The sequence below is a fragment of the Narcine bancroftii genome, chromosome 6 (genome assembly GCF_036971445.1).
Source record: "Narcine bancroftii isolate sNarBan1 chromosome 6, sNarBan1.hap1, whole genome shotgun sequence".
NCBI lineage: Eukaryota > Metazoa > Chordata > Chondrichthyes > Torpediniformes > Narcinidae > Narcine > Narcine bancroftii.
Window position 1 is genome coordinate 60,333,463 of NC_091474.1, and position 27,174 is coordinate 60,360,636.

General features: G+C 41.9%; 1 protein-coding gene across 1 annotated transcript in view; it reads left to right on the plus strand.

Moving 5' to 3' along the window:
- LOC138737301 (uncharacterized) overlaps positions 1-27,174 on the plus strand; it is a 302,978-nt gene that overhangs the window by 115,494 nt on the left and 160,310 nt on the right. The window contains 3 exon segments of the mRNA XM_069888055.1: positions 7,143-7,248; positions 8,788-8,880; positions 15,773-15,923. Coding sequence (XP_069744156.1) covers positions 7,143-7,248; positions 8,788-8,880; positions 15,773-15,923 — 350 coding nt within the window.

Genomic DNA, 27,174 nt, shown 5'->3' on the forward strand with positions numbered 1-27,174 from the left:
AACACATATTTCATATTCAACTAATACTTCAATATGTCAACTATCTCAAACACACATTCAACAATTATCGTCACTTTAGTGGGAACCTTGCCCTGGACTTTGGCTGCAGATTTTTTTGATTCGAGGGACTAAATTTCTTAGTTTCAACCTTAAATCTCCATGTTTTGTAATTTCAAGTCAGTTTCTCTTAGCTTGTAGCAAATCACTACAGCACTAAAGCCACATTCTACCAAATAAAACGATGGAAAATGTATCAATAGTTCCCTTGCTAAAGCAGTTGAGTTTGGGTATTTCTTTTTGATCTTGTTAGACAGCCACATCATGGTTCCTTTCACTTTGAATGGAGTTTTCACAGATTCATCATGTTGCAACTCAGATAACTCCTCTTGGTATTGCACTGGAACTTCTGATAAGTCCACCAACCATGGCTGAGTTAACCAAGAGGGAAAATCCATTGCCTTTAAATCACAAAATCTTATCATTGAAGTCGGTTACCATCATTTTCAAATGGTCAACAATGAAGTTTGTAGCAGCATTAGTTACCTCACACTTATTCAACCAATAGAATTCACTGAAATTTCTTGCAGAAATATTCCTTTGGCATAATTCTAGAAGTGTCATGAATCCAAATATCTTTGTTTTTGCATCAACGAGAGTCATATTTGTTACTTGGAGTTGCTTGTTTAATGTACTTAGTTTCTCAAAAATGTCCATCAAGTAATTCACATAAGCTTTGCCATCTATTATTAGAAAGAGCTTTATTTCAGGTTTGTCCTTCAAAAAATTGCTGAGGCTATCAAAGAGTTCCATAAATTTTTTGAAGCAGTTTCCATTTGACAACCACCTTACTTCAGTGTGAAGCAATAATCTCTCATGTTCTGCATTTTTTATCGACACAAAACTGCTTAAACAGGCATTCACATTTGGCATTAGCTTTGATGGCATTGATACACTTGATCACAGAATGCAGTATCTTGTGTAGACCAAGGGAAATTTTCTTGACAACTGTTTTCTCAGTGGATAACAGAATGCACAACCAAGATTTTCATCCTTCGTTAATTTTAAATATCCTTTTTTTATCCATCATAGCAGGTGCACCATCTGCAGCACAAGATACAATGTTTCTTTTTGGTATTTCATTTTCATCAAAATAATTTTTGAGCTTGCTGTAGATATCAAATGCAGTAGTGGTTGTTTCCAATGATTCACAAAATATCTCTTCTTGAAACTCTTCCTGATCAATATATCTCACATATGCCAATAACAGAGCCTCACTGTCCTGTACAGTAGATTCATCCAGTTGTATTGAGAACTTTGTAATTTCAACTTCTCAATAAGCTGTTTTTCAACATCTTGACCTATGTTATCTATTCTGTGGAAGACAGTACTATTAATCAATGGCATTGCTCGGACATCTTTGTAATCTTTTTGCAGAAGTGTTTTGAGAAACAACAATATTGCGGGTTTAACCAGTTCCTTCCCAATTGTATGATTCTTCCCACATTTTGCCATCAGCAGAGAAATTTCATAGCTAGCTTCAAGAGTATGATTCAGGGCTGTAGTTTGTGCAGCAAATGATGAAGTGATTTTTGATCTATCTTGAAACTTCTCTTTTGGTGATTTAAAATATTCCAATTTTGAATTGACAAGGTTAGGATGTTTTACCCTCAAATGAGCTTCAAGACAGCCTGCTTTTATTGATTCATTTGTCAAATTCTGTTGGCATAATAGGCAAAAAGGTGAACATTATTTACAGCAGGTATAAACCCAAACTTCAAGAACTCCACTCAATATTGACGAACCTTTTACTTGCTTGCTCTCCTCATTTTGAATATACCACAGCGCGAGCTCCCTGAAACAGATTAATCAATATTTTATATGTCTTAGAAATGAAATATGTAATAAAAGTAATGATCAAATCAAAGGAAGAATACTGACCCTAAAAAACATGAAAAACTCTAGCATGGTTTCTGAAGTTTTTTTTTCTCGCATCAAAACTGCACTAGCCTCGTGCTTTACTTTCTGAGATCCCTATTTTTTTCCAATTTTGGCATTCCCTTCAGGCTGGCAACTGGGGAGGACACCCCCCTGCCCCCCCCCCCAATCAATACGCTAGTGCACAAAGATACATACAGATACAGGTCTCACTCACTACTGAACTGAAAATGTAAAGGGGTATGGACGGAGACATGATTGTTGAGATCATTTGGAATCCTCATTGCCAATGAGATAATTTGGAATGGATGATGATAAGAATGGTCAGAAAAAATATAATTATAATATTAACCAAGAATAACAACAGTTAAAATAAGAGAAACATCAGAGAAACATCAGAAGAACAAAAATATGTTATGAAAATAAAAAGTATAAAGTGATTTTACTTGGAAGTTACCACAATTGTGTTGTCCTGACAGTGTTGCCAAGTCACAGCTTCCACATCAGCATAACAAGTTTATTTTTTCAAACCAACTTTTTAATTATTTCCCAAAATATCCCCACGCCCTATTCAAAATATTCCCATGGCCCACTGGTGGGGCATATGCCCCATCTTGAATATATATGATATAGATAATGTCCACTCCCTGTCCTCATCAATCCTCTTCAAAAAAATTCCATCAATTTTGAGACATGATTTCTCATTCACAAAACCTCGCTGACGACTACTTCTAAGCAGTCCCTTCCAATCTAAATGCTGGTAGATCCCATCCCTCAGTACCCCTTTGGCTACTTTCCCACTACTCACGCCATGTTCACTGGTATGCAGTTCCCTGGCTTGTCCTTGTTGCCCTTTTTCAATAACGGCACATTAACTATCCTCCAGTCTTCTGGCACTGCACCAATTGGTGCACTTTCCACATGTGTATGTGCTTTCTAACCTCACAGATTCCTGATGAGCTCAAATGTATCTTGTTATTTTAATGTAGTAATTAAGTGCATCAGAATAATTTTTCAGATGCCATTGAGGGGTATAATACTGTTAATTTTTACTGAAAAGTAAACTGAAAAAATGAAGGCGGTTAATCTGGAGTGAAGCTTGGTTTTGTGGCGTTGAAGACAGAAATCAAAGAAGTCTGAAGGACACCGCTTGACTAAGTACTTTATTTTGAAGTTGGAGATAGCGTAAATATCCAAAAAATAATAAATATGCCTTTCAACATGATGATTCTGGTCTTCAAGATGCCACTGAAATATTTTGGACTTAAAAGAAAGTAATATCTCAAGAAAATTAAGCGAAGTCGGGCCATTTAGCCCCTTGCATCAGTTCCACACTTCAATATGATCATGGCTGATCTTTTATCTCAGTATCATTTTCCTCTATAATCCCTTATTTTGTGATTTCTTTAATATCTAAAAGTCTTTAGATTCCTCTCTTGAATATACTGATCTGACCTCCATGGCCCTTTGAAGCAGAGATTTCCATGGATTCAGCACCTTCTTTGAGAAAGGTTTATTCTCCTCTTAATCCTGAACATCTAATTTTAAGACCATGACTACTGGTTCTAGAAACCACAGTCAAATTAAATATCAAATCTGCATCTGCCAAACCTCCTAAGAATTTTTTAGACCAAATGAGATGACCCCAAATTAGAACTCAAGCCCAGTCTGCTTAATTTCTCCTCTAATGGGGTTGCTCTAGTATCCTCCATTTCACACCCTCTTTTGTGAATATTAGCTTCTTTAAGTGGGAGACAAAACTTGCGCACAATATTCCAGATGCAACCTATCTCCATTATCTTTATTATCTCTATTTCTCTTCCTGAAAAAGGTATAACATTGGCTATTCTCCAATTCTCCAGGAACTCATCTATTGAGATCCCTGCAATCTCCTCATTTGTCTCTTTCAATAACCTGGGATATTATCCCATTAGGTCCTAGAAACCTATTTATCTTAATGTTCTTTGGAAGACCCAGCACCATTAACTTTCATCACACTATGCTCCTATCTCTTTCCTCCATGATCTTTTCCTTGGTGAATACTGATGCAAAGTACCAATAAAGTACATTTGCTTGCCAAGGGTATTTCATGACCTGTTTTGGCCTTCCTAATTCCTGCTTGAGCTCTCTCCTGCAATTCTTATATTCTTGCAGTCCCTTGTCTCATTTTCACTTCATACATGTTCCATACTTTTCCTTTTTCTTTACTGTTTGACCAGATTCATTACCTTTCTCATCACCCAAGGTCCTCTTACCTTGCCATTCCAATTCTTCTTCCTCACTGGCAACATGCCAGTGGTAAACTCTAAATAGCTGGTTTTTAAACAATCCCACGTGTCATTTAAAACACCAAAAAGGCCGGAGGAACTCAGCAGGTCACGCAATGTCCAGAGAAGGAAAAGCTATATATAAAACCAACATTTCAAACCTGACTCCTTCATAGTATAGATGAACAGTTTAGTGTAGAGGACAGAAGTGAGATTTTTGAAGAAGGGCTCAGGCCCAAAATGTTGGATATATATCTTTTTTCTTCTTTCTAAATATTTTTATTACATTTTAAATTTTTCATAAGTAAACAGATATATACAGGAAATTTGTAAAATACACAACAAAGATGTCAGTTATAAAGAAATCAACAGGATTATCTAATTTATCGAGAACATCAATAAAATTACAAAACATCTTACAATTTTATTCTGAATATTATATTTTCATTTTCTCCCCCTTCTCTTGAGCCTATTACAAAGTTGAAATTCTATAATTAAAGTATGCCTTATGCCTGGAGTAATATAATAAAGTATTGGAAGACAGGTTTTATAATAAAACTAGAGGTTCTGAAAATAGCTCAAGAAAGGTCCCCATAGGTTATGAAACCCTATGTCTGTTAATAACAGAATAATAAATCTTTTCTAGAGGTTGTACATCTTTACCTCCAATGGATGCTGCGTGACCAGCTGAGTTCCTCTAGCATTTTTGAGTTTTTTCTACAATCGCAGCATCTGCCAACTTTTGTGTTTTACTCCATGTGACAGATAGACCTGCCCTATTAATTCCCAATTAATTCCTGTAGCTCCTACCTAAAAATATCATAATTTTGTATTTTCATATTAAGTCCAGGCCTATCCTATTCTTGGTTCTTGATTCTCCAAATTATTTCATATGGAATTTAAACTGGAGGTTTAACTATCTTGAAACTTAAGGAATCATTATGTCTTTTCCAAAAATGCTCTCCCACTGAAATGAATCACCTGGCCAGATTAATTTTCCATTACAAGATCTAGTACTTTGTTTTCTAACCATTACATTAACTCATCTTCAACCTATACATACGTCATCTCCAATATTAAATTTTGTTTTGTAATCTTTTAGGTGGCACCCTATAAAAGGTCTTTAGAAAGTCCAAGTACATCATATTACCTTGCTCATCCTTTTCGATTCTCCTGATTACTAAATTCTCTTACAGGTTTTTCAAACATAATTGTCTGACTGTAAATCCATATTGAGTCTGTAAAGTCCTTTTAATAGTTTTGAAGTGCCTTGTTGCCACTTCTTTGAAAATAAATGTCAACGTTTTTCGCCTTGCAAGTCTAAAATGGCCAAGCGGTTTTTGGTAGATGAACAGTTTTGTGTCAAGGTCATAGGTGTGAATTTTCTCTTTATTAATCTTGGAATTGCATTCCATTGCAGAACCTTGACACCCATGGTGCTGATCTCAGATTAATATAATTGGACAATAATTATTTTCAGAAGGTTTGCTTCCTGAAAAATAATTGGGGATTATGATAGACAACTTCAAGGTGAACACAAAGATAATTTCAGATTTACCATATCAAGTAGGAAGTTGGATAAACATTAAATTAACTTTGATTGAATTTACTATGTTTAATCACATTGTTCAACTTACATAAAAATGTTTTACTGCTGATTTTCATTTGTACTCAGCATCTGATGCTTCTCATGTCAATGTCCAACAATAGTTGGCCAGAATTGATGGATTCCAGTTGCCCTGATACCACTTTTCCATGGTCGCAATGTCCTGGTGAAACATTTCACCATGTTAATCACTGACTGCACCAAGATCAGCAGGGAAGACGTCCAAGTGCAAATGCAGAGAATGAATTCTCAATGCACGTTGCACTTCATGGTTTTGTCTGCTTGAAGTGGACTTAAAATATGACAGGAAATCACAAAAATAAGTTATAAAAAATGGTACGCGCTAGGAAAGTTTTAAGGTGATTTTTGTGATCAGCAGCCCAAAATCTATAAAATACACCCAAAAGTGTTCAGGAAGCAAAATCTTCATTGCCCAGTGTATTTATAGGGTGCTCAAACTACAAGGATTTATAATGGAGGTCTTTGGAATACTGTAATCCTAACTAACCACTGTTTGAGAAATGGACTCCAATATATGTACTGAGCAAGGACAAAGTTGGAGAGATAAATGGTCTCATCTGGGACATTACTTTCCATTTGATCACTCAAGTTATCTGGTCACTGGTCCAGTTTAAACCACTGTGGTATTATGGCAAGTGTCCTTGAATAATGCCAAGGCTCTCTCACCTGTATTCAGAAAGTATCAAATCTATGCATAACTCACAGATGCCATCTTGTTCTTCCAAACCTTAGCTGTCCTGTCTCATTTTCCTTGAGATTCTCTTGGGAACCTTCTGATCCACTGTTTAAGTCACTCTTGTGTCTGCTTGGAATGCAACACAATATTTTTTTCATTTCAAAAAGTAAATTTTAAATGTCTGAATTCATGGATGTTTATCTGAAGTGTAAGCTGGTAAATTAGTGGAGTAAGTAGATGTGAAAGGGAACTAAAAGCAGTGAATATTAATGGGACAATCTAAACCAAGGCACAGGAGAGGTGCATGGAGAGGTAATGTATGTCAAATTATAAGGAATTTGATAGTGGGAAAGCATTACTGCAGACCAGGGAATCCAAAACAAGAACACCCAACCATAATTTTGAGCTGTGCCATTCAAAGGTAAATAAGGAGATGTTTCTTCACACATAGGGCATTGAGCCCAGGAGCTTGGGGTTTGATGAACAAAATAAATAGTGTTTTTTTTTTAATATAGTAAAAGCAATAAGGGAAAAGGAGCAAAAGTTTGCAGATGTTGCTGAAAATATATAATGAATGATATAAACAGAATTGCACTGTCATGTTGCTGTGTAATAGGATGTTTTGCTTTCATTGCAGATCTCTTATTCGCTCTAAATTGACCAATGAAATGGAAGTCCAGGATCCGGAGCATCCTCTGACTAAGTACAAGGATGTTCTTCCTGAAAAACTAAGGAATTCTGTGGTATGTATTCCCTCTCACAATCTGTCTAATTTGACAGCGCTGCTGATTTAGCTGAGTGAAATATTTTCTGAGTGATTCTCAGTAGAGTAGACCAGTTTTAATCTAAAATTGACGCAGAATGAGGGTGGGTTACATAATCTTTGCTTGTACTCATCTTAAGTATGAACAATTTAATTGGCAGTCTTGTGTTTGGATGGTTTAGCATTGTAAAAGGATTGACAGAGAAAAAACAATTCCTCTATTAGTTGAGTCTAAATCTGAGGAAACACTCCTTCACATGGAGGACGTGGAAATCAACAATCCTTTTCCACAAAAAGGTGTTGTGGTCCCACTGAAGATTCCTAGACCAAGGATGGTAAAGTTTAGTTCAGGAAGGATAGAAAGCCATGTAGATAGTCAAGATGTGGATCAGCCAAAATGAATTCTTCATTAAACTAAATAGATTGCTGCAGTTCCTTATACACTGCACCTCTGTGTTATGGAGAGCCACTCTGTTTCTCTGTTTTCCATGTTAACCCCCCACCCATTGAATTCCATATCATAAGTGGAAGCTTTTCTCTAGGCTAAGGAATTGTCATTGTGTTGTAGAGAGAGAGAGAGAGAGAGAGAGAGAGAGAGAGAAAGGGTTGTTGTTTATATAACAAGGAATGCATGTCATATTGTTTGATAAAGTTTTGTTATACAACTATCAGTAGAAGAAAATGCCTTGTCTTTTCTGAAGCAAATCCCTTACATGGCCTCCTACTGTGAACGGGCAGCTGGCCATAATTCCGCTTGGTAAACTATTTTTGTGTTTACATATTTACTTTTTTCCACATAAATTCCATAAGAGCACATTTTTATTTTGTACCTCAAATTTTTTTGGTAGTGATTTGTGGATTCTGTCAGGGTGAATTTCCATTATTGAACTGCTGCAATGTTGGGATATATTATAGTCTTTCTGACCAGTGGTTCTTTGGAGGAATATTCTCCTTTCAAACATGTCAAAAATCCATTACACGATTTTGGAGAAGACAGTGGTCATCAGTTTTACCAAGGAAAATTAATTTTGTTAGATCTATAGAGCAGAAAAGCATACAATTGGTATCATCACACTTAGCTATTGAACATCATTTTTGAAATCTGCGTCTATTGACTTCACTGCAATTGAATTTCAACAGTCCATAACAATGCTCTTTGAAATAATTTTTCTGTTTGTCCTCTCCCTGTGCTCCTACCAGTAACACTAAAGATTGTAACAACTCTCTGTACAGAAAAGTTTTGAACTTTCTCCTGGTTCTCTTACTGTGATCTTCACTTTTTATTCTTCAGTTGTTGAACTAGGAATTGGATGTGATTTGAAAAGAAAAGAAGGGCTTTGTAGAAAAAGAGAAGGAGCTGGGCCTAGTTAGCTCTATTTTCATGACAAGTCAAATGCCTTCCTCAATACTGTATGATTCTTTGATTCTCAAGAGTTAGCATTCAAGATTATTGGGGACCTCACTGGAAGCTAAATGAATCTATCAGATTAACTGTTAAAACATATCTATATCTTTGCAGAGAGAAGTCTTGAAATCTGATCTTGTCATGTGTGCAGTAATTAGCCTCCTGACCTTTGCACTCAGCACAACCACTGTTTTCCTTTCATTAAAGGTATTTATTGTTGTTTAGTATTAGCATTTATTGTTGTCATTTAAACTTCACTTTTGGCAAGATGTTTTTTTTAGTTTAATGTTTTAAGAAAATAAAATCATCAGTTGAATTCTCTTGACCACACGGACAGGAAAGAGCATGAGCAAGGTTCAGACATGTAGAGTCACTTGATGTTTGCACCAAGAGAGGTGACAAGTCTATTAAGTCAAAATGGAAGAACCTCAAAAATATATGAATATGACAAAAAATTATAACGTTGATCATTAGTCTCTTCTTTCATTTCAGTAGCTTGTCTTTAAGTTCTAGTCACTCATTGTTAAATTGTTAACTATTAATCCAAATATTCCTGGAAAACTTTGAAACAATTGAGAGCAATTCACTGAATGAAATTTATAAACCGGATGCTTTATGAGCTGAGTGATACTGCTGAAAAAATCCTGTCTCCTTAAATCAGAGCAGAAAAGAGCACCTTCTCTACAAATGAGCCTTCGAAATAAATAATCATCCCTGAATCTACCTCCAGCAAATCCATGAGGACAATTTGTTGGAATAAATAATAAAATTAGTTTCCACAGAGCTTTCTTTATGCTGCCTCTCCTCAGGAATGGGCAAAGCTGACTTTTACCATCGTCAATACTCATTTCCCCTGAAATTCATGAGCCCACGTACTCCCTTCCTCCAACTCTTTGAGTGCGCATTCTAGTAACTCATCCTCATTAGTAATGGCCAGCAATTTCAATGTATCACAAAGAACACTCCTTTTTAAATGAAATTTAAGGGCTGATCTGACTGGTGGTTTTAAGATCATTAAAGAATTTGGAAGAATGCAGCTTCCAGCACTAGGACAGAGAAATCAGAGATTCACCACACTCTATCAGAAAGAAGTTCCTCATACCTTATTGTTAAATGAGTAATTATGTCCCCATGTTCAAGACTCATGAAAACACCCCAATATCTACCCAGTCAACCCTCGCAAGATCTTGTACGTTTGAGTAACGTCAACCCTCAAAAAACTTCTAAATTGCAAAGAGTATGGGTCGAAACTATCCGGTTTCTCTTGGTAGAACATTCCTTTCATCCCAAGAATTAACCCAGTGATTTGTTACTATACTTTTTTTAGATAAGGGAACCAAAATTGTACACAGTATTTCAGGTGAGGCCTCACCAACATCCTCAATAATTGTAGCAAAACTTCCCTATATTAAATTCTGATCCCTTTTCATTGAAGACCTGTTGGCTTTTTTGTGATTAACGCACAAGTAATGATGATCTTCACTGGTGATGGTGAATATCTTCACAAGGTCATTGAAAACTGCCCCTTTTTCTTAGGTACTAAACAAAGGAACACATTTTATGGGATATGTGTTGTAATTTGTGATGAAACCAACAATTTAAGACGTAAATTGTTGGGCTCTATCGGTAGCCCCGATAATGATGCAGACAGAAGACTGAGGGGAACGATAGGCTTTATTGTCCTAGAGACTGCTGGCCTGGGTCCAGGCTAGGAAAATGAGCGGGAAGGTCTCGAACTTTATGGCCCAGGGTCACATGGGTAGGTCTAAGGAAGGAGCTAAGGCAGGAGGGCAGGCCAGCCAGTGCATACAATCATATCACCACATTCACCCACTCTTTTTAAAAAAGACCCCACTGGTAAACAACAAGATCAGGGGTGATAACAGCAGCAATTCAACAATACAGCAGTATTTAACAATTATTATATAAAGTGGCGGGAGAAGCGGATGCCCCCACCGGCTAGAGGTTAAGCCGCACAGGCGGCCGGACCGCCGGGGAACAGGCATGTCCATACGGAGCTCCTCTGGAGACGGAGCCGATGGGGCAGTATCCGCTGCAGGATCTGTGGGGGTTGGGGTGCTGGCAGTGGACTCCTGAAGTGCTGGGGGGTCCTCCACAGCTGCATGAGAGGTAGAAGCCTGGACGTCCGGTGGCAAGACAGGCAACTTGGACTCCAGGGCCATGCTCGGATGTAGCACCATCGGGTCTGTGGTGTGGTCAGCAGCCGGCAAGGCAGTCTCGGGGTCTCCGGCCCTTGCCAGGTCCTGTATGGGCACAGTGTCCTTGTGGCCGTCCGGGTACCTCACAAATGCGTATTGAGGGTTTGCATGTGTGAGGTGCACCTCTTCAATCAGTGAATCCGTCTTATGGCCTCTGATGTGCCTCCGAATGAGAACCGGCCATGGGGTTGTCAGCTAGGGAGGGATGGAAGAACCATTCACTGACCTCCTAGGGAAAGCAAAAAGGCATTCATGCGGGGTGGTATTAGTAGTGGTGCACAGTAACGACCGGATGGTGTGTAGAGCTTTGGGCAAGACGTGGGACACTGGAAAATATTTGGACCTAAGGGCCAGGAGCACCGCCTTCCAGATGGTGCCATTCTCCCTCTCCACCTGGCCATTACCTCTGGGGTTATAGCTGGTGGTCCTGCTGCTGGCTATGCCTCTGGTCAAAAAGTACTGACGCAGCTCTTCACTCATGAACGAGCTCCCCCGGTCACTATGAATATAGTCAGGGTACCCGAACAGAGTGAAGATACTGCTCAGGGCCTTGATGACTGTAGCTGAGGTCATATCCGGGCAGGGGATTGCAAAGGGGAACCTGCAGAATTCGTCCACCACCGTCAGGAATTAGCCGTTCCTATTTGTGGTCAGGAGGGGGCCCTCGAAATCGATGCTGATTCGTTCAAAAGGGCGGGTGGCTTTGATGTGCCTTTTCTGGCTGGTAGAACTGGGGTTTACAGTCAGCACAGATCTGGCAGCGTCTGGTTGTGGACCAGACATCCTCGACTGAATACGGGAGGTTCCTCGACTTGATAAAGTGATACAAACTCGTGACTCCGGGGTGGCACAGACTATCGTGCAGGATCTGGAGGCAGTCAAGATGCGCGCTGGCGCACGTCCCTCGGGATAGGGCATCCGGGGGATCGTTGAGCTTACCCAGCCAGTACAAGATGTCATAGTTGTAGGTGGATAACTCAATCCTCCACCTCAGAATCTTATCATTCTTGATTTTACCCCGTTGTTTGGCACTGAACATGAAGACCACTGCCCTCTGGCCAGTCAACAGGGTTAATCTCTTACTGGCTAGGTAGTGTCGCTTCAACGATTGCTTGCGCCTCCTTCTTGACGGAGGAGTGCCAGAGTTCAGGACCGTGAAGGGTGCAGGAAAAAAATGCTACCGGTCTGCCTACCTGGTTTAATGTGGCAGTCAGTGCGAAATCGGAGGCATTGCTTTCCACCTGAAAGGGAACGGATTCATCCACGGCATGCATCGTGACCTTAGCGATATCTCCTCAAATTTGATTAAAAGCAGCCTGGGCCTCCACCGATAATGGAAAGGTGGTTGACTGAATTAGGGACGTAGTTGGGCACCCATTGTGCATAATACGAGAACAGCCCCAGGCACCTTTTTAGTGCCTTCAAGGTGTTTGGGACAGGGAGCTCCATAAGTGGTTGCATGCAGTCAGGGTTGGGGCAATGACACCACGTGCCACAACGCATCCAAGAAGGGCCAGGTGCTCCGTGTTGAACACGCATTTGTCCTTGTTGTACTTCAAGTTGAGTGACTTGGTCGTACGCAAGAACTTTACGAGATATGCGTCGTGGTCCTGCTGGTCATAGCCGCAGATGGTGGCATTGTCGAGGTAAGGGAACGTTGCCGTCAGCCCGTGTTCCTCCACCATCCGGTCCATTACTCTCTGAAAGGCAAAAACACTGTTATTAACACCGAAGGGCACCCACAGGAAATGGAAGAGTTTCCCGTCGGCCTCTAATCCGGTATAGATTTGATCGCTCAAACGGAGGGGAAGTTGGTGGTAAGCCAACTTAAGGTCAATGGTCGAAAAAATTCTGTACCTGGCGACCTTATTGACCAAGTCAGCTATACAGGGGAGCGGGTACGCGTCCAGCTGGGTGAAGCGGTTGATGGCTTGACTGTAATCAATTACCGTCCGGGGCTTTCCCACCCCTCTGACCACAAGGACCTGAGGACCTGCGCTCTCCAGGGACTGGTGCTATGAACCCCTCCGCCAGGAGTCGTTGAACCATAGCCTGGATAAATTGCACATCCTCCGAACTATAGCGCCGACTTTTGGTGGCGATGGGTTTGCAATCTGGGGTGAGGTTCACGAACAGCGACGGAGGAGGCACTCTTAAGGTGGTGAGACCATAGGACGGTGCTGGGGGCCGAGTCACGAGACTGCAGGATGGTGCCAAATGTTGAGTGCTGGGGCCACAGGACGATACCGGGGGCTGGACATCTGGTCGGGGATGGACTTCTGAACGCTGCAGGTTGTGGATGATCAGCGGTGATTGGGGGCCTCTGAACTCCATCATCACGCTCCTAAACTGACTCTGAAAGTCAAGGCCTCGGAAGATGGGCGTGCAGGGCATAATTAGCAACACAGTCGTTTTAACACTATGCCCCCCAACCCCACCACCACCATCAGCAACACTACACAATATCTCCGGATATTCACCTGTTGGTCCCTTGCTGCCATTGAAACCATCCCGGTCGTGGTTCTGACCAGGAGAGAGAGTCTCTGGACCATGTCAGGGTTTACAAAACTCTGTACTGCCGCTATTGAAAAGACAGTTTGTTTTATGCCCATTCACCTCGATCTGCATCATTGAGTTCGAGATCGGGTGAGGACTGGTTTGATTCAGTGTCACTGAAGCTAAGACTGGCGCTTCTTCATCGTCGTTGTCAGTGGGGAGGCCTGCCCAAGATAGCGACCTCTATTTTGGCCACGCAGCATCGGATGAAGAAGAAGGCAGAAGTGGAGTCATGGTGGTCGTAAGTGGCGTCACTGGAACGGTAGGCTGAGGTGCCGAAGTTGGGAGTGGTGGCCGGTAAGATGGCGCTCCCCTCACCGTGCACACGGCTCTGCTTGTGGACTGCAGTTGTGACCTTGTGGTAATGGCCCTTCTTTCCTCTGCCTGAGCATGTTGCTCCTTTCAAGGGGCAGAGGTACCTCGCGTTCCCGCAGTAGTTGCATCTCGATGATGCAGACGGTATTATTGCAGTCGCAGTCAGGTCGCTAACACCTGACGATGAGTCCCAGGCTGACGGCCCTTGAGGTGGAACGTACGCAGGTGGCCTGCTTCAGCCTGCGATCGACACCGCGTGGCGCTGGGCCGAGTGCAGAGTTCTGATCAAATCATTAGCCTTTTTGAGAGGGAGCGGGTCCTCCTCGAGGAGACCCTGCCGGATGTAGTCCGACCTCAACCCCGATGTGCAGGAGTCTCTGATCAGCTCTTCCACACACTGGGTCAGCAATATCGTGCCTGTGGAATCCCCCAAAAAGTCTTTTCCCAGTGTGACCAAGTACCGGACGAACGCTTCAGTGGACTCACCGGGCTGTTTCCGGGACACCAGCAGGTTACAGGAGTAAAGCATGTTCACTTTCGGTTTATACAGCGCCCGCAGCTCAGCCATCACCTTGGTGTAGGTCACGCTGCCTTGTATGATCAGATAGGCCTTCTGGCCGACTCGTGCCTGAAGGATCTTGAGCTTCTTTTCGTCCGAGTCGACCACCTCCGCATTGGCGTTGAGGAAGTTGTTAAAGCAGTTCACCCACTGCTCAAAGAGCACCGATGCACCCGGGACATGGGGGTCTACTTCCCGCTGTTTGGGGCGCAGCAATTTCTCCATAACCGGAGAGTTCCAAAAATCTAGCTCAATAAATTATTGGGTGCAATTGGTAGTCCCAATAATGACACAGACAGAAAACTGAGGAAAACGATAGGCTTTATTGTGCTGGAGACTGCTGGCCCAGGTCCAGGCTAGGAAAATGAGCGGGAAGGAGAGGGGACTCGACCTTTATGGCCCGTGGTCACATGGGCAGGACTAAGGGAGGAGCTAAGGCAGGAGGGTGGGCCAGGCAGTGCATACAATCATATCACCACACTCTCAATAACTTTCTTTCCTTTTGGTTTGAATCGGCATGCATTATACGTTTCTTGCAGGAAAGTTTTAACTGACACTTTAGTGTATCATTATTTTTATATAGCCCCAAATTAAGCATTCGGTTAAGACCCTCTGCTGAAGGAATTCAGTAGGTTGAGCAGCAGCAGTGGGAGGAAAAGAATGGTCAACATTTTGAGCTAAAACCCTTTATCAAGATTCAAAGGTTCAGCTCAAAATGTTGATCATTCTTTTTCTCCCATCGAGGTACTGCTCGACCCACTGAGTTCTTTGTTTAGCTTCAGATTCCAGCATCTGCAGTCTCCTGTATGACTCCAGTAAACTTCGGGCTTACTTCTGGTGATTTCTTTTCCATGGCTTTTAACTTTCTCAGATGAACAAAGTACACCTTAAGAGACAGAGCTAAATAACCTGGTTATTTTTGGGATTTTAGCCAAGGTGCCTGTGAGAAGACATTGACTCTGACAAAATATCTCCCACAAATATCCTAAAGTAAGAAATTAGACCACAATGCAGGATTACAAACAAGAGCAGGACTTTTGATGCTTGCTATTGTGCCTGGGGTGCAGCAACTACGCACCAGGACTCTGTGCACCAGCTTTCATTTAAGGTGGGAATTTTAAGATAAGGGTTTTCATAATTGAAGCCATCAAATACTGGGCAATGATGTAGAAGTAACCAAAAATTCTGGAAGTGGGAATGGAGCACACCACAAGAATCGTGAGGGATTTAATAATAACACAGAGAAATTTAAATCTAAGCGGTACTGGACCATGAATGTAAATCAACAAGCACTGGAATAATTCAGTATCTGCCTGTTTATCTCCTCTCCTCAGTCATTTCAACGCTGTCATCAACAGCCTTTGACTTTTGAGCTGGCAGCATATTTAGTTGCATGCTTTTGGATTATTTTTGCAGCTACCTCCCATTTAAACATCTTTCTTGGTTCCAGCCTTTTCTTGGCTTTGTGCTGTATGCTTTGGCGAGCACAGTTGGATTCCTGACCCATTACCTACTCCCACGACTCCACACACAAGCTCCATGGTTCTGCTTTGCACATCCTTTACTTAAAACCAAGGAATATCGATAGTTTGAAGTCCAAGGTTGGTAATAAAAATATACTGGAGTCCATATCTGTCAAACAAATGACAAATTAAATGATGATAAACGTATCCATTCTTTTAAGATAGCTTTTACATTCCAATGATTTTACTGTCAGATTTTAGCTCCTCTGGAAAGGTAAATCAATTAAGATAAGTATCTTTGATCTGTTTTGTGGATTAATATTGGAAAAGTTAAAGGACTTAATATTTTTGTTGTGTCTTTATCTCTTCATATTTAATTTAATTCATATGCTGTGTTAAATTCTGCATAGTGCACGCTAGTGGAGCTGCTGCCTTACAATGCTGAAGACCCAGTTTAATCCTGACCTTGGGTATTATTTGTGTGGTGTTTGCATTTTCCCTCTTTGATGACGTGGGTTTCCTCCAGTGTTCCCCACATCCCAATGATATGTGGCTCCTAGAGTGTGGCAATAAGAGATAATATAGATGTATGTGAAATAATGGATTGGCAGATTATGTAATAACCAATAGTGAAGAAAAATCACCTTTCTTAGGCAAGGACATACAAAAAGTAAGGCCAGGTAAGATCTTTGCACAGGAACAAAGAGTTGGTAATGGAGATGGCAACGAGGCCAGTGGAATCTCCAATTGCAGGATGTGGGAAATCTGGGAGAACACAATTGTTGCTGATGACGACACCTGCAAGAGCTCCATCCAGATGCAGCTCCTTACAGACTGAGTTAGCGAGCTGGAGCTGGATGAATTCCAGATAATTTGGGAGGCAGAGAGGATGATAGACAGAGGCTATAGGGAGATAGTCTCACCCAAAAGGCAGGAGGCAGGTAACTGGGTGACTGTTAGGAGAGGGAAGGAGAATAGGCAGTAGTGCAGAACATCCCTGTGGCCATTCCCCTCAACAATAAGTATACTGTTTTGCATACTGTTGGGGACAACGATCTACCAGGGACAAGTGTTACTGGACAGTTCCTTGTCACAGAGTTTGCCCTTTGGCTAAGAAGGGAAGGGAGGAGAGCTATTGTGATTGGGGATTCGATAGGCAAATAAATAGGAAAATCTGTGACAAGATTGAGATTCAGGATCAGGATTTGTTGTCATGAAATTTGGTGTTTTGTGGCAGCGTCATCATGGAAACATACAGATTATAACCATCGTATGACATTACTATAAAAATAAAATAATAATAACAATAAAGGTGCGCAAAAATAAGGCAGTGTCTTAGGTTCATTGATTATTCAGGAATCTGATTTCAGCAGGGAAGAAGCTGTCCTTGTGCCGCTGAGTGTCCATCTTTAAGCTCCTGAGCCTTTTCCCCGATGGTAGCAGAGTGAAGAGGCATGGCCTGGATGGTGGCGATCTTTGAGGATAGAGGCAGCTTTTTTAAGACACCACCTCATGTAGATGTCCTCGATGGTGTGAAGTCCGGTGCCTGTGATGTCACAGGCCAAGTTAACAACCCTCTGGAGTTGATTCTTGACCTGAGTATTGGTGCCTCCATACTAGGCAGTGATGCAACCAGCCAGAATGCTCTCCACCGTACAACTGTAGAAGTTTACGAGAGTCTTTAGTGACATACCGAACTGCCTCAGACACCTCACAAAATAGAGCCACTGGTGAGCCTTCTTTGTGATTGCATCAATGTGGAGGCTCTAGGACAGATCTTTGAAGATATTGACACCCAGGAATTTGAAGTTCTTGACCTCTCCACTACTGAGCCCTCAATGAGGATGGTCGTGTTCCCCTGACTTCCTCCTGAAGTTCACAATCATCTCCTTGGTTTTGTTGACATTGAGCACAAGGTTATTGTTATTACACCATTCATTGAACTCATCTATTTCCCTCCTGTGCACTTCCTCATTGCTGTTTGTGATTCTGCCGACAACTGTGGTGTCATTGGCAAACTTGTAGATGGCATTGGAATGGGTGTATAGTGAGTAGAGCAGTGGGCTAAGCACACATCCCTGGGGTGCGCCTGTGTTGATGATCAGTGAGGAGCAGATGTTGTTTCCAATTTGTACTGACTGTGGTCTTCCAATGAGAAAGTCAAGGATCCTGTTGCAGAGTGGGGTACAGAGGCCTAGAATTTGTAGCTTCTTGATCAGCACTGAGGGAACAATGGTATTGAAGGCCAATCTGTAATTGATGAAGAGCTGCTGTATGTATGGATTGCTGTTTTCGAGATGATCCAGAGTTGAGTGGGGAGCCAGCGATATTGCGTCTGCTGTGGAAGCCATTGTGATGATGGACATATTGCCATGGCTCCAGATCTTTGTCTAGGTATGTGTTAATTCTGGCCATGACCAGCCTCTCGAAGCACTTCATCACAGTAGAAGTTAGTACTTCTTGGCGGTAGTAGATGAGGCCGTCAACGCCAATCTTCATAGGTTATTGATGCCCTTTTGAAGCTGGTAGAAACCTATGACTGGCACAATAAGAGGTTGAAAATGTTCGTGAACACTCTGGCTAGTTGATTGGAACAAATTTTTAGTACACTGTCTGGTACGCAGTCAAGGCCTGACGCCTTGTGAGGGTTCACCTTCTTGAATGATGTTCTGACTTCGACCTCAGAGTCAGATATCACAAGGTCCTCAGCCTTTTCACGGATTCCTCAGCCTTTTCAGGAACTCCAGGATGGTATGTTGCCTCCCAGGTACCAAGGTCAGGGACGTCTCTGAGCGAGTCCACAGTATTGTCAAGTAGGTGTTAGATGAGCCAGATATCATGGTCTACGTTGGTACCAATGACATAGACAGGAGTAGCAATGAGATCCTAAAGAGGGAATATAGGGAGTCAGAAAGGAAGCTGAGAAGCAGGACCTCAAGGGTGGTAATCTCAGGATTGCTGCCCATGCCAAGTGCCAATGAGGATAGGATGAATGTATGGCTGAAGAGTTGGTGTAGGGGGCAGAGGTTCAGATCTGTGGATCATTGGGATCTCTTCTCGGGAAGTTATGACCTGAACAAAAAGGACAGGCTGCACCTGAACAGGAGTTGGACCAACATCCAGGCAGGCAGGTTTTCTAGAGCTGTTGGGGAGAGCTTAAATTAGTTTTGCAGGTGGATGGGAACCAGAATGTGAGGGCAGAAAATAGAGGATGATTCAATGTGTTGTGGCTTTGTGAACGACAGGCAGGAGAGAAGGAAGCATAAACAAAGTCATTTGGAGGGTTTGAAATTTGTCTATTTCAATGCAAGGCGGTGACCTTGGAACATGGATCAGTACATGAAATTACAAATGGTATGGATGTTATAGAGATTTGGCTGATGTAAGGACAGGATTGGCTGATGCAGATGCTGGGGTTTAGACATTTTAAAAGGGATAGGATGGGGGGGAGAGGGTGTACTGGTCAGGAATAGGATCAGCTGCAGAAAAGGAGAATCCTGTGGAGAGAGCATTCACTGAGTCAGTGTGGGTGGAAGTCAGAAAAAGGTAGGGAGCAATCACTGTACTGGGAGTAATCTATAGGCCCTCAAATAGCCCTCAGGACACGGAGGAACAGATAAGCAGGCAGATTTTGGAATGGCACAGAAATAACAGGGTTGTTGTAATAAGAAATTTCAACTTCCTAAATATTGACTGCCACCTGCTTGGATGCGGCATAATTTGTCAGGAGTGGCCAAGATGGATTCCTGACACAGTATATGGATCAACTGGCTAGAGGATCATTCTGGATCTAGAACTGGGTAATGAATCTGGCAGACCTCTTGGTGGGGGAGCATTTTGGTGATAGTGACCACAATTCCCTGAGCTTTAGTATAGCTGTAGACAAGGTAAACATTTTGGCAGTTTCCGCAAAACAGGACGTCAAGCGCTGAAGAGCTGGCTCTGAATGGGCAATTAAAGCGGCATCGTCTGCAAAGAGTAGTTCACAGACAAGTCTCTCTTGTGTCTTGGTGTGAGCTTGCAGGCGCCTCAGATTGAAGAGACTGCCATCCGTGCGTTACCGGATGTAAACAGCGTCTTCATTGTTGAGGTCTTTCATGGCTTGGTTCAGCATCATGCTGAAGAAGATTGAAAAGAGGGTTGGTGCGAGAACACAGCCTTGCTTCACGCCATTGTTAATGGAGAAGGGTTCAGAGAGCTCATTGCTGTATCTGACCCGACCTTGTTGGTTTTCGTGCAGTTGGATAATCATGTTGAGGAACTTTGGGGGGCATCCGATGCGCTCTAGTATTTGCCAAAGCCCTTTCCTGCTCACGGTGTCGAAGGCTTTGGTGAGGTCAACAAAGGTGATGTAGAGTCCTTTGTTTTGTTCTCTGCACTTTTCTTGGAGCTGTCTGAGGGCAAAGACCACGTCAGTAGTTCCTCTGTTTGCGCGAAAGCCGCACTGTGATTCTGGGAGAATATTCTCCCAGAATATTCACTAGGTATTATTCTATTTAGGAGAATCCTAGCGAACAGGAATCCTGTTTTGCGGAAACTGCCAAAATGTTTGGCCTGGAAGTCAGCCTGAAGAAAACTGAGGTCCTCCATCAGCCAGCTCCCCACCATGACTACCAGCCCCCCCACATCTCCATCGGGCACACAAAACTCAAAACGGTCAACCAGTTTACCTATCTCGGCTGCACCATTTCATCAGATGCAAGGATCGACAACGAGATAGACAACAGACTCGCCAAGGCAAATAGCGCCTTTGGAAGACTACACAAAAGAGTCTGGAAAAACAACCAACTGAAAAACCTCACAAAGATAAGCGTATACAGAGCCGTTGTCATACCCACACTCCTGTTCGGCTCCGAATCATGGGTCCTCTACCGGCATCACCTACGGCTCCTAGAACGCTTCCACCAGCGTTGTCTCCGCTCCATCCTCAACATTCATTGGAGCGCTTTCATCTCGAACGTCGAAGTACTTGAGATGGCAGAGGTCGACAGCATCGAGTCCACGCTGCTGAAGATCCAGCTGCGCTGGGTGGGTCACGTCTCCAGAATGGAGGACCATCACCTTCCCAAGATCGTGTTATATGACGAGCTCTCCACTGGCCACCGCGACAGAGGTGCACCAAAGAAAAGGTACAAGGACTGCCTAAAGAAATCTCTTGGTGCCTGCCACATTGACCACCGCCAGTGGGCTGATATCGCCTCAAACCGTGCATCTTGGCGCCTCACAGTTTGGCGGGCAGCAACCTCCTTTGAAGAAGACCGCAGAGCTCACCTTACTGACATAAGGCAAAGGAGGAAAAACCTAACACCCAACCCCAACCAACCAATTTTCCCCTGCAACCGCTGCAACCATGTCTGCCTGTCCCGCATCGGACTTGTCAGCCACAAACGAGCCTGCAGCTGACGTGGACATTTACCCCCTCCATAAATCTTCGTCCGCGAAGCCAAGCCAAAGAGAAGAGACAAGGTAAAAAAAGCAGGCAAAATTGTGAAGTATTTAATTGGGGAAGGGCTAATTATGATGGATGAGGCAGGAACGAGGGAGAATAAATTGGGAATGGATGTTCTTGGGAGACTCATGGGTCGAAAAGGCCTGTTATCCTGCTGTATATCTAAATTGTTTTTAAATAAAGTACAGACGTAATGTGGAGGATGTTTAGGGACCACTTATGTGTGGTTCTGGATAGGTTTGTTCCACTCAGACAGAGAAAAGATGGTAGGAAAAGAGATTAACGAACACCTTCTGGCGTTCTAGGGTTATGTGAAGGACAGAAGGATGATGAGAATGAAGGTGGGGCTGCTAAAGGATAAAGAAGGCAGCATGGGCCTGGAGGCAGAAGATGTAGGAGAGGTCCTAAATGAATACTTTGCTTCAGTATTCATCAGACTAAAGGACCTTGGTCAAATGTGAGATCATAATAGAAGAAGCTTTTGTGTTAAACCATGTTGAGATTAAGAAAGGGGAAGTGCAAGGGGAGGGGGAAGGGTGATGAGGGGCTGTGGGAGGGTAGTGGGGGTGGGGCTGGGGGAGACAGTGGAGGGGATGGTTGGGGAAGAAGTGAAGTTCGGAAGAGAGGAGCGGTAGTGGGGCAAGGGTGTTTGGAGAAGAGAGGAGGAGTGGTGGGAGGGGAGATGATGGGAGGAGGGAGGGAGAACATATGTTCTCTTGTGTTTGCTATTCTTGACTCCTGAACTCAATCCCCCATTAATGAAGCTCAGCATCCCATAGGCATTCTTAACTATCCTATTAAGCTGTGCGGTGACCTTGAGGGATGTATGATTTGAACCCCAAGGTTCCTCTGTTCATCCACACTCTTAAGTTACTGACCATTAACTCTGTACTCAGCTTCTGGTTTGACCTTCCAAAATGCATCACCTTGCACTTTTTCATCTGCCACTCTGCATTCTGTCTATGCCCTTTTGTAACTTATGACAACTCCTCCAGCTTTCGTATCATCCGCAAACATGTTGACCCATTATGCTTGTTGTCATCCGATTGTACAAGTACAAAATGACGAAACAATGTTCTCCAGTTCTTGGTACAAAACATGTAGACACACAACCATACTTAACACACATACAGACAAACAATACTTATGCAGGACAAGTATTTGTCCCTATTAAAAATAAATAGTTTTATTTAAAAAAAGAAAGAGAAAGTGTTGGATCTTCTTCAAAACATTAAAATTGATAAGAATCTGGAACTGGACAAGATATACCCCAAGTTACTATGGGAATGGAAGGAAGAGATTGCTGGGGCATTAATGATGATCTTTGTGTTCTTCTTGGACACAGGGGAGGTTCTGGAGAATTGGACAATGGCAAATGTGGTCAGATCCAGGGAATTATAGACCAATGAATCTCACATCAGTGGCAGACAAAATAATGGAGAGATTCTTAAGGACAGTCTTCTCGAGCATTTAGAAAAGTACAGTCTTCTCAGGAATAGTTAGCATGGCTTTGTGAAGAGAAGGTCATGCCTCAAAAGCCTAATTGAGTTTTTTAAAGAAGTAACAAAAGAAATGGAATAAGGTAAGGCAGTAAATGTGGTGTATATGGATTTTAGTAAAGCATTTAACAAGGTCCCCCATGAGAGACTTGTTCCAAATCCTATAAGACATGGAATCCATGGAACTTCCCTGTGTGGATTCATAATTGGTTTACCTGTAGAAAGCAGAGAGTAGTAGTGGACGGGAAGTTCACTGCCTGGAGATCAGTGACTAGTGGAGTTCTGTGGGGATTTGTTCTGGGACCCCTGCTCTTTGTGATTTTTATGTGATCTGGATGAAGGAATAGAGGGATAGATCAGTAAGTTTGTGGATGATATGAAAGTTGGGGGAATTGTGGACAGTGTTGAAGATTGTGGTAAGTTACAGCTGGATATAGACCAGATGCAAGGTGGATGGAAAAGTAGAGGATGGAGTTTAATCTGGTTAAGTATGAAATGCTGCATTTTGGCAGGTTAAACTTGAAAGTAGAGTACACGGTTAATGCTGGGTTACTTAAAAATTTGGATGAACAGAGGGACCTTGGGGTCGAAATCCATGGATCTCTTAAGTTCTCTGCGGACAGTTCAGAAGGCCTATAGCTGCTGGGCTTCATTAATTGGGGAATTGAGTTCAAGAGAGGTGAGGTAATGTTACAGCTCTATAAATCTCTGGTGACCCAAACTTAGAATATTGTGTTCATTCTGGTCGTGTTCTGATGTGGAACCTATGGAGAAGGTACAGAGGAAATGTACAAGGATGTTGCCTGCATTGGAAAGTATGACTGACCAGGCAAGGTTAGCAGAGCTAAGGCTTTTTTCTTTGGAGTGATGAAGGATGAGAGATGACATAATAGAGGTCTACAATATTGAGTACAGGAGTTGGGATGTTATGATGAGGTTGTATAAGACACTGGTGAGGCCATATTTGTAGTATTGCATGCATTCTGGTCACCAAACTACAGTAAGGATATCAGTAAGATTGAAAAAATGCAGAGATTTACCAGGATATTGCTGGGTCTTCAGGAGTTGAGTTAGAGGGAAAGATTAAACAGGTTAGGACTTTATTCTTTGATGCTTAGAAGAATGAGGGAGATTTTATAGATGCTTACCAAATTATGAGAAGTATAGACAGTAGATGCGAGTAGGATCTTTCTACTTAAATTAGGAGAGATAAATACAAGAGGCCATGACTTTAGAGTGAAAGGGGAAAGGTTTAGGGGGAATATTAGGGGGAAGCTTGTTCACTTAGTGGTGGGAGTGTGGAATGAGCTGTCATCTAATGTGGTAAATGCCAGCTCACTCTTTAAGTTTTCAGAATAAATTGGATGGATACATGGATGGGAAAGGTCTGGAGGTTTATGGAATGGGTGCAGGTCAGTGGGATTAGCAGAATGATGTTTTGGCACAGATTAGAAGCCGTTGATGGTCCATTTCTGTGCTGTTCTATGGATCTAAGATTATGAGAGGCACAGATAAGGTTACAGCTCCTTTTTCTCAGGGCAGGAGTTGCAAACACCAGAATACATCTGCACAAACTGAAGGGAGAAAAGTTTAGGGGGGACATCATGGTAATTTTTTTTACATGGAGAGTTGTGGGTGTCTAGAATGCATTGCCAGGAGTGAAGGTGGAGGCTGGAACAATAGGGGAATTTAAAATACTCTTAAACGTGCACATGGGTTATGAGGTAGGAAAGGTTTTTTTTTGGTTGACACAAGTCATGGGCCGAAGAACTTGTACAGTGCTGTAGTTTCTAGGTAAAAATTTCCTCCTACTGTTTGAAACGTACTGGGGATGTAGTTTAACTGGGTGTAATTAGGCAGCATGGCCTCATGGGCCAAAATGGCCTATTACTGTGCTGTATGTCTAAAATTCAGATTACAAACCTCTGTTAGATTTTTTAAAAATCCTGAATCAACAATTTGGACAATAGATAAGACTGTAGAGATGAGTCATTCCTTATCTCATTATGATTACAGGATCAAAAATAGAACGTCAATAAATTCTGATTGCATTTGCCATATGAAAATTCAGATGTGAGGGTAAATAATTCTGCGATTCACGTGGAAAATAGATGGGTTTCTGCAATCAAATAAGCTAAGAAGGCTTAAAAATACCATTCTAAAAAAAGAGACAGATGTCCAGAAAATGACTTGAAACTACTCTGATGTGATGAATTGTCTATACAGCAAATTTGTATTAATTGGGGACACGGTTGCCTTGTCAAGTATGTTGAGAAGTCATATTTTGGAAAAACTTAACACTGAATATTCTGGTATCAGCATGAAGGTTGTGGGTAGAAGTTTCATTTATTATCTTGTATTTGGTAAAGATACAGAAGAGTTAGTAGACGACTGTTCAATCTGAAGCAAACTAGTAGAGTTGGAAATAGTCAAAGGATTGACCCAAACAGGACATATTGCAAGAAGAGGATCTTCATAATCATTGATATTCACTGAGGTGAAACATGTTTTCTGTGCCATCAAAGAATTAGGATCCATTTTCCTATGTTTAGCCTTATTAGAGAAGCTAGTCTCAACTGATAATCCTCAGATTTGTTCATTCCATTGAGTCATGATGAAACCAAAGGATCAAACATCTGCTTATTTCATTCGCATGACAAATGGTGCATCAGAGAGGTCCGTGAGAATTATAAAAATAATCCCTGAAGAAACAAGGATTCTAAATGGAATAAATATTAAATTTAAACATATCTCATCCCCCCCTAAATACACCTATTAACCTGAAACTCCTTACAGAGAGCACCGGATTCGAACCCATGTCATTGCTGCTGTAATAGCAATGTGCTAATCACAATAAAACATCCATTAATAAATAGTTTGCTGATCTGCAGTACAACTCTACATTCCACAATAGGGAGAATTACTAATGTATAGAAGATTTAAAACACATTTGAGCTTCATTCAGCCAAGTGGATCAAAAATTATGTCTCAAGTTGTGGAGAGAAACAATTTGTCTGTTAACACCACCTGACATCTTATGTAACAATAGTGGGAGTATGTGGTGCAAAGACATTGCTTGTGAAAATTGGGAAAAATGACATATATATCACTTAATTTGCAGCAGAGCAAGAGAATATTGGAATTAATTGAACATGTGTATATTACAGGCAGTGGAATAAACAATGCTAAATTCTACTGAAACTTCTTCAAGTGGATGCAAATCCAACTTTGAGAAGAATAAAGAGATCTGTAAACCTGTGAATAGGTCAAGTCCGTAAATGTTTTTTTGTAACTCACCCTTTTCAAAAGGTAGAAAGCCTTGTAGTGTATGTAGATATATGATGTACATGTATGCTCTAGACTGCCTAAAGAAAGCTCTTGGTGCCTGCCACATTGACCATTGCCAGTGAGCTGATATCGCCTCAAACCATGCATCTTGGCGCCTCACAGTTCAGCGGGCAGCAACCTCCTTTGAAGAAGACCGCAGAGCCCACCTCGCTGTCAAAAGACAAAGGAGGAAAAACCCAACACCCAACCCCAACCAACCAATTTTCCCTTGCAACTGCTGCAACCGTGTCTGCCTGTCCCGCATCGGACTTGTCAGCCACAAACGAGCCTGCAGCTGACATGGACATGGACATTACCCCTCCATAAATCTTCGTCCGCGAAGCCAAGCCAAAGATGCTCTAGATACACAGTATAGTTAGATAAATAAATAAATAAATGCAGAGGTTGTTCTGGGTGTGAAGGTAGGATTTTAATTCGATTAGCACTTTACATTTGTGCTCTTATGATAGATATATTTGCTGCAGATATCGTAGGAGACAGGTATGTAAGTCTGGCTGTTCCAGTATTAACAAATTTATGTAAGAGAAGAAGAAAGATGAATAAGTCCGATAATGTCAGTGTCTGCTAACTAAAAAAGATGATCCTATGGTTGCAGTAGAAAGTTGGCAAGTTGTCATGTGAGGTGACATTTTTCCTCTGCCTCATTTTCTGATTTCTGCTGATCTTCTGTAAAATGAACAGCACAGTGAGATGGACTGTTGAAATAGTGAGCTCGTGACCTCCCCTCTTAGATTTCTGCATGGGAGTCATTTATTTGGCCTGAGAGCATCCATTAGCTTTAAATAACATTACCACTGAAGCATTGTCATTAATAATTAATAAATGGGTGAATCTTTTACCTTTTAATTTGTTATTTGACAAGGCTCACTTTCTGTCTACACAGCTTTTGCCAATGTAACTTCATTCCTTGTGTGTGATTTTGATGAAATGCAAGCTATAAATTGGCCCATATGATATGACTTTCTTCATATTTTGTTACAGTAATAGATCATAGGTGTGAAAACTATCATTCTATTTTCAAATCCTTCCATGCCTTTGCCATATCCCACCTTTGTCATTTCCTCCAGCCATATATTTCTCTTGGAATCTGCCC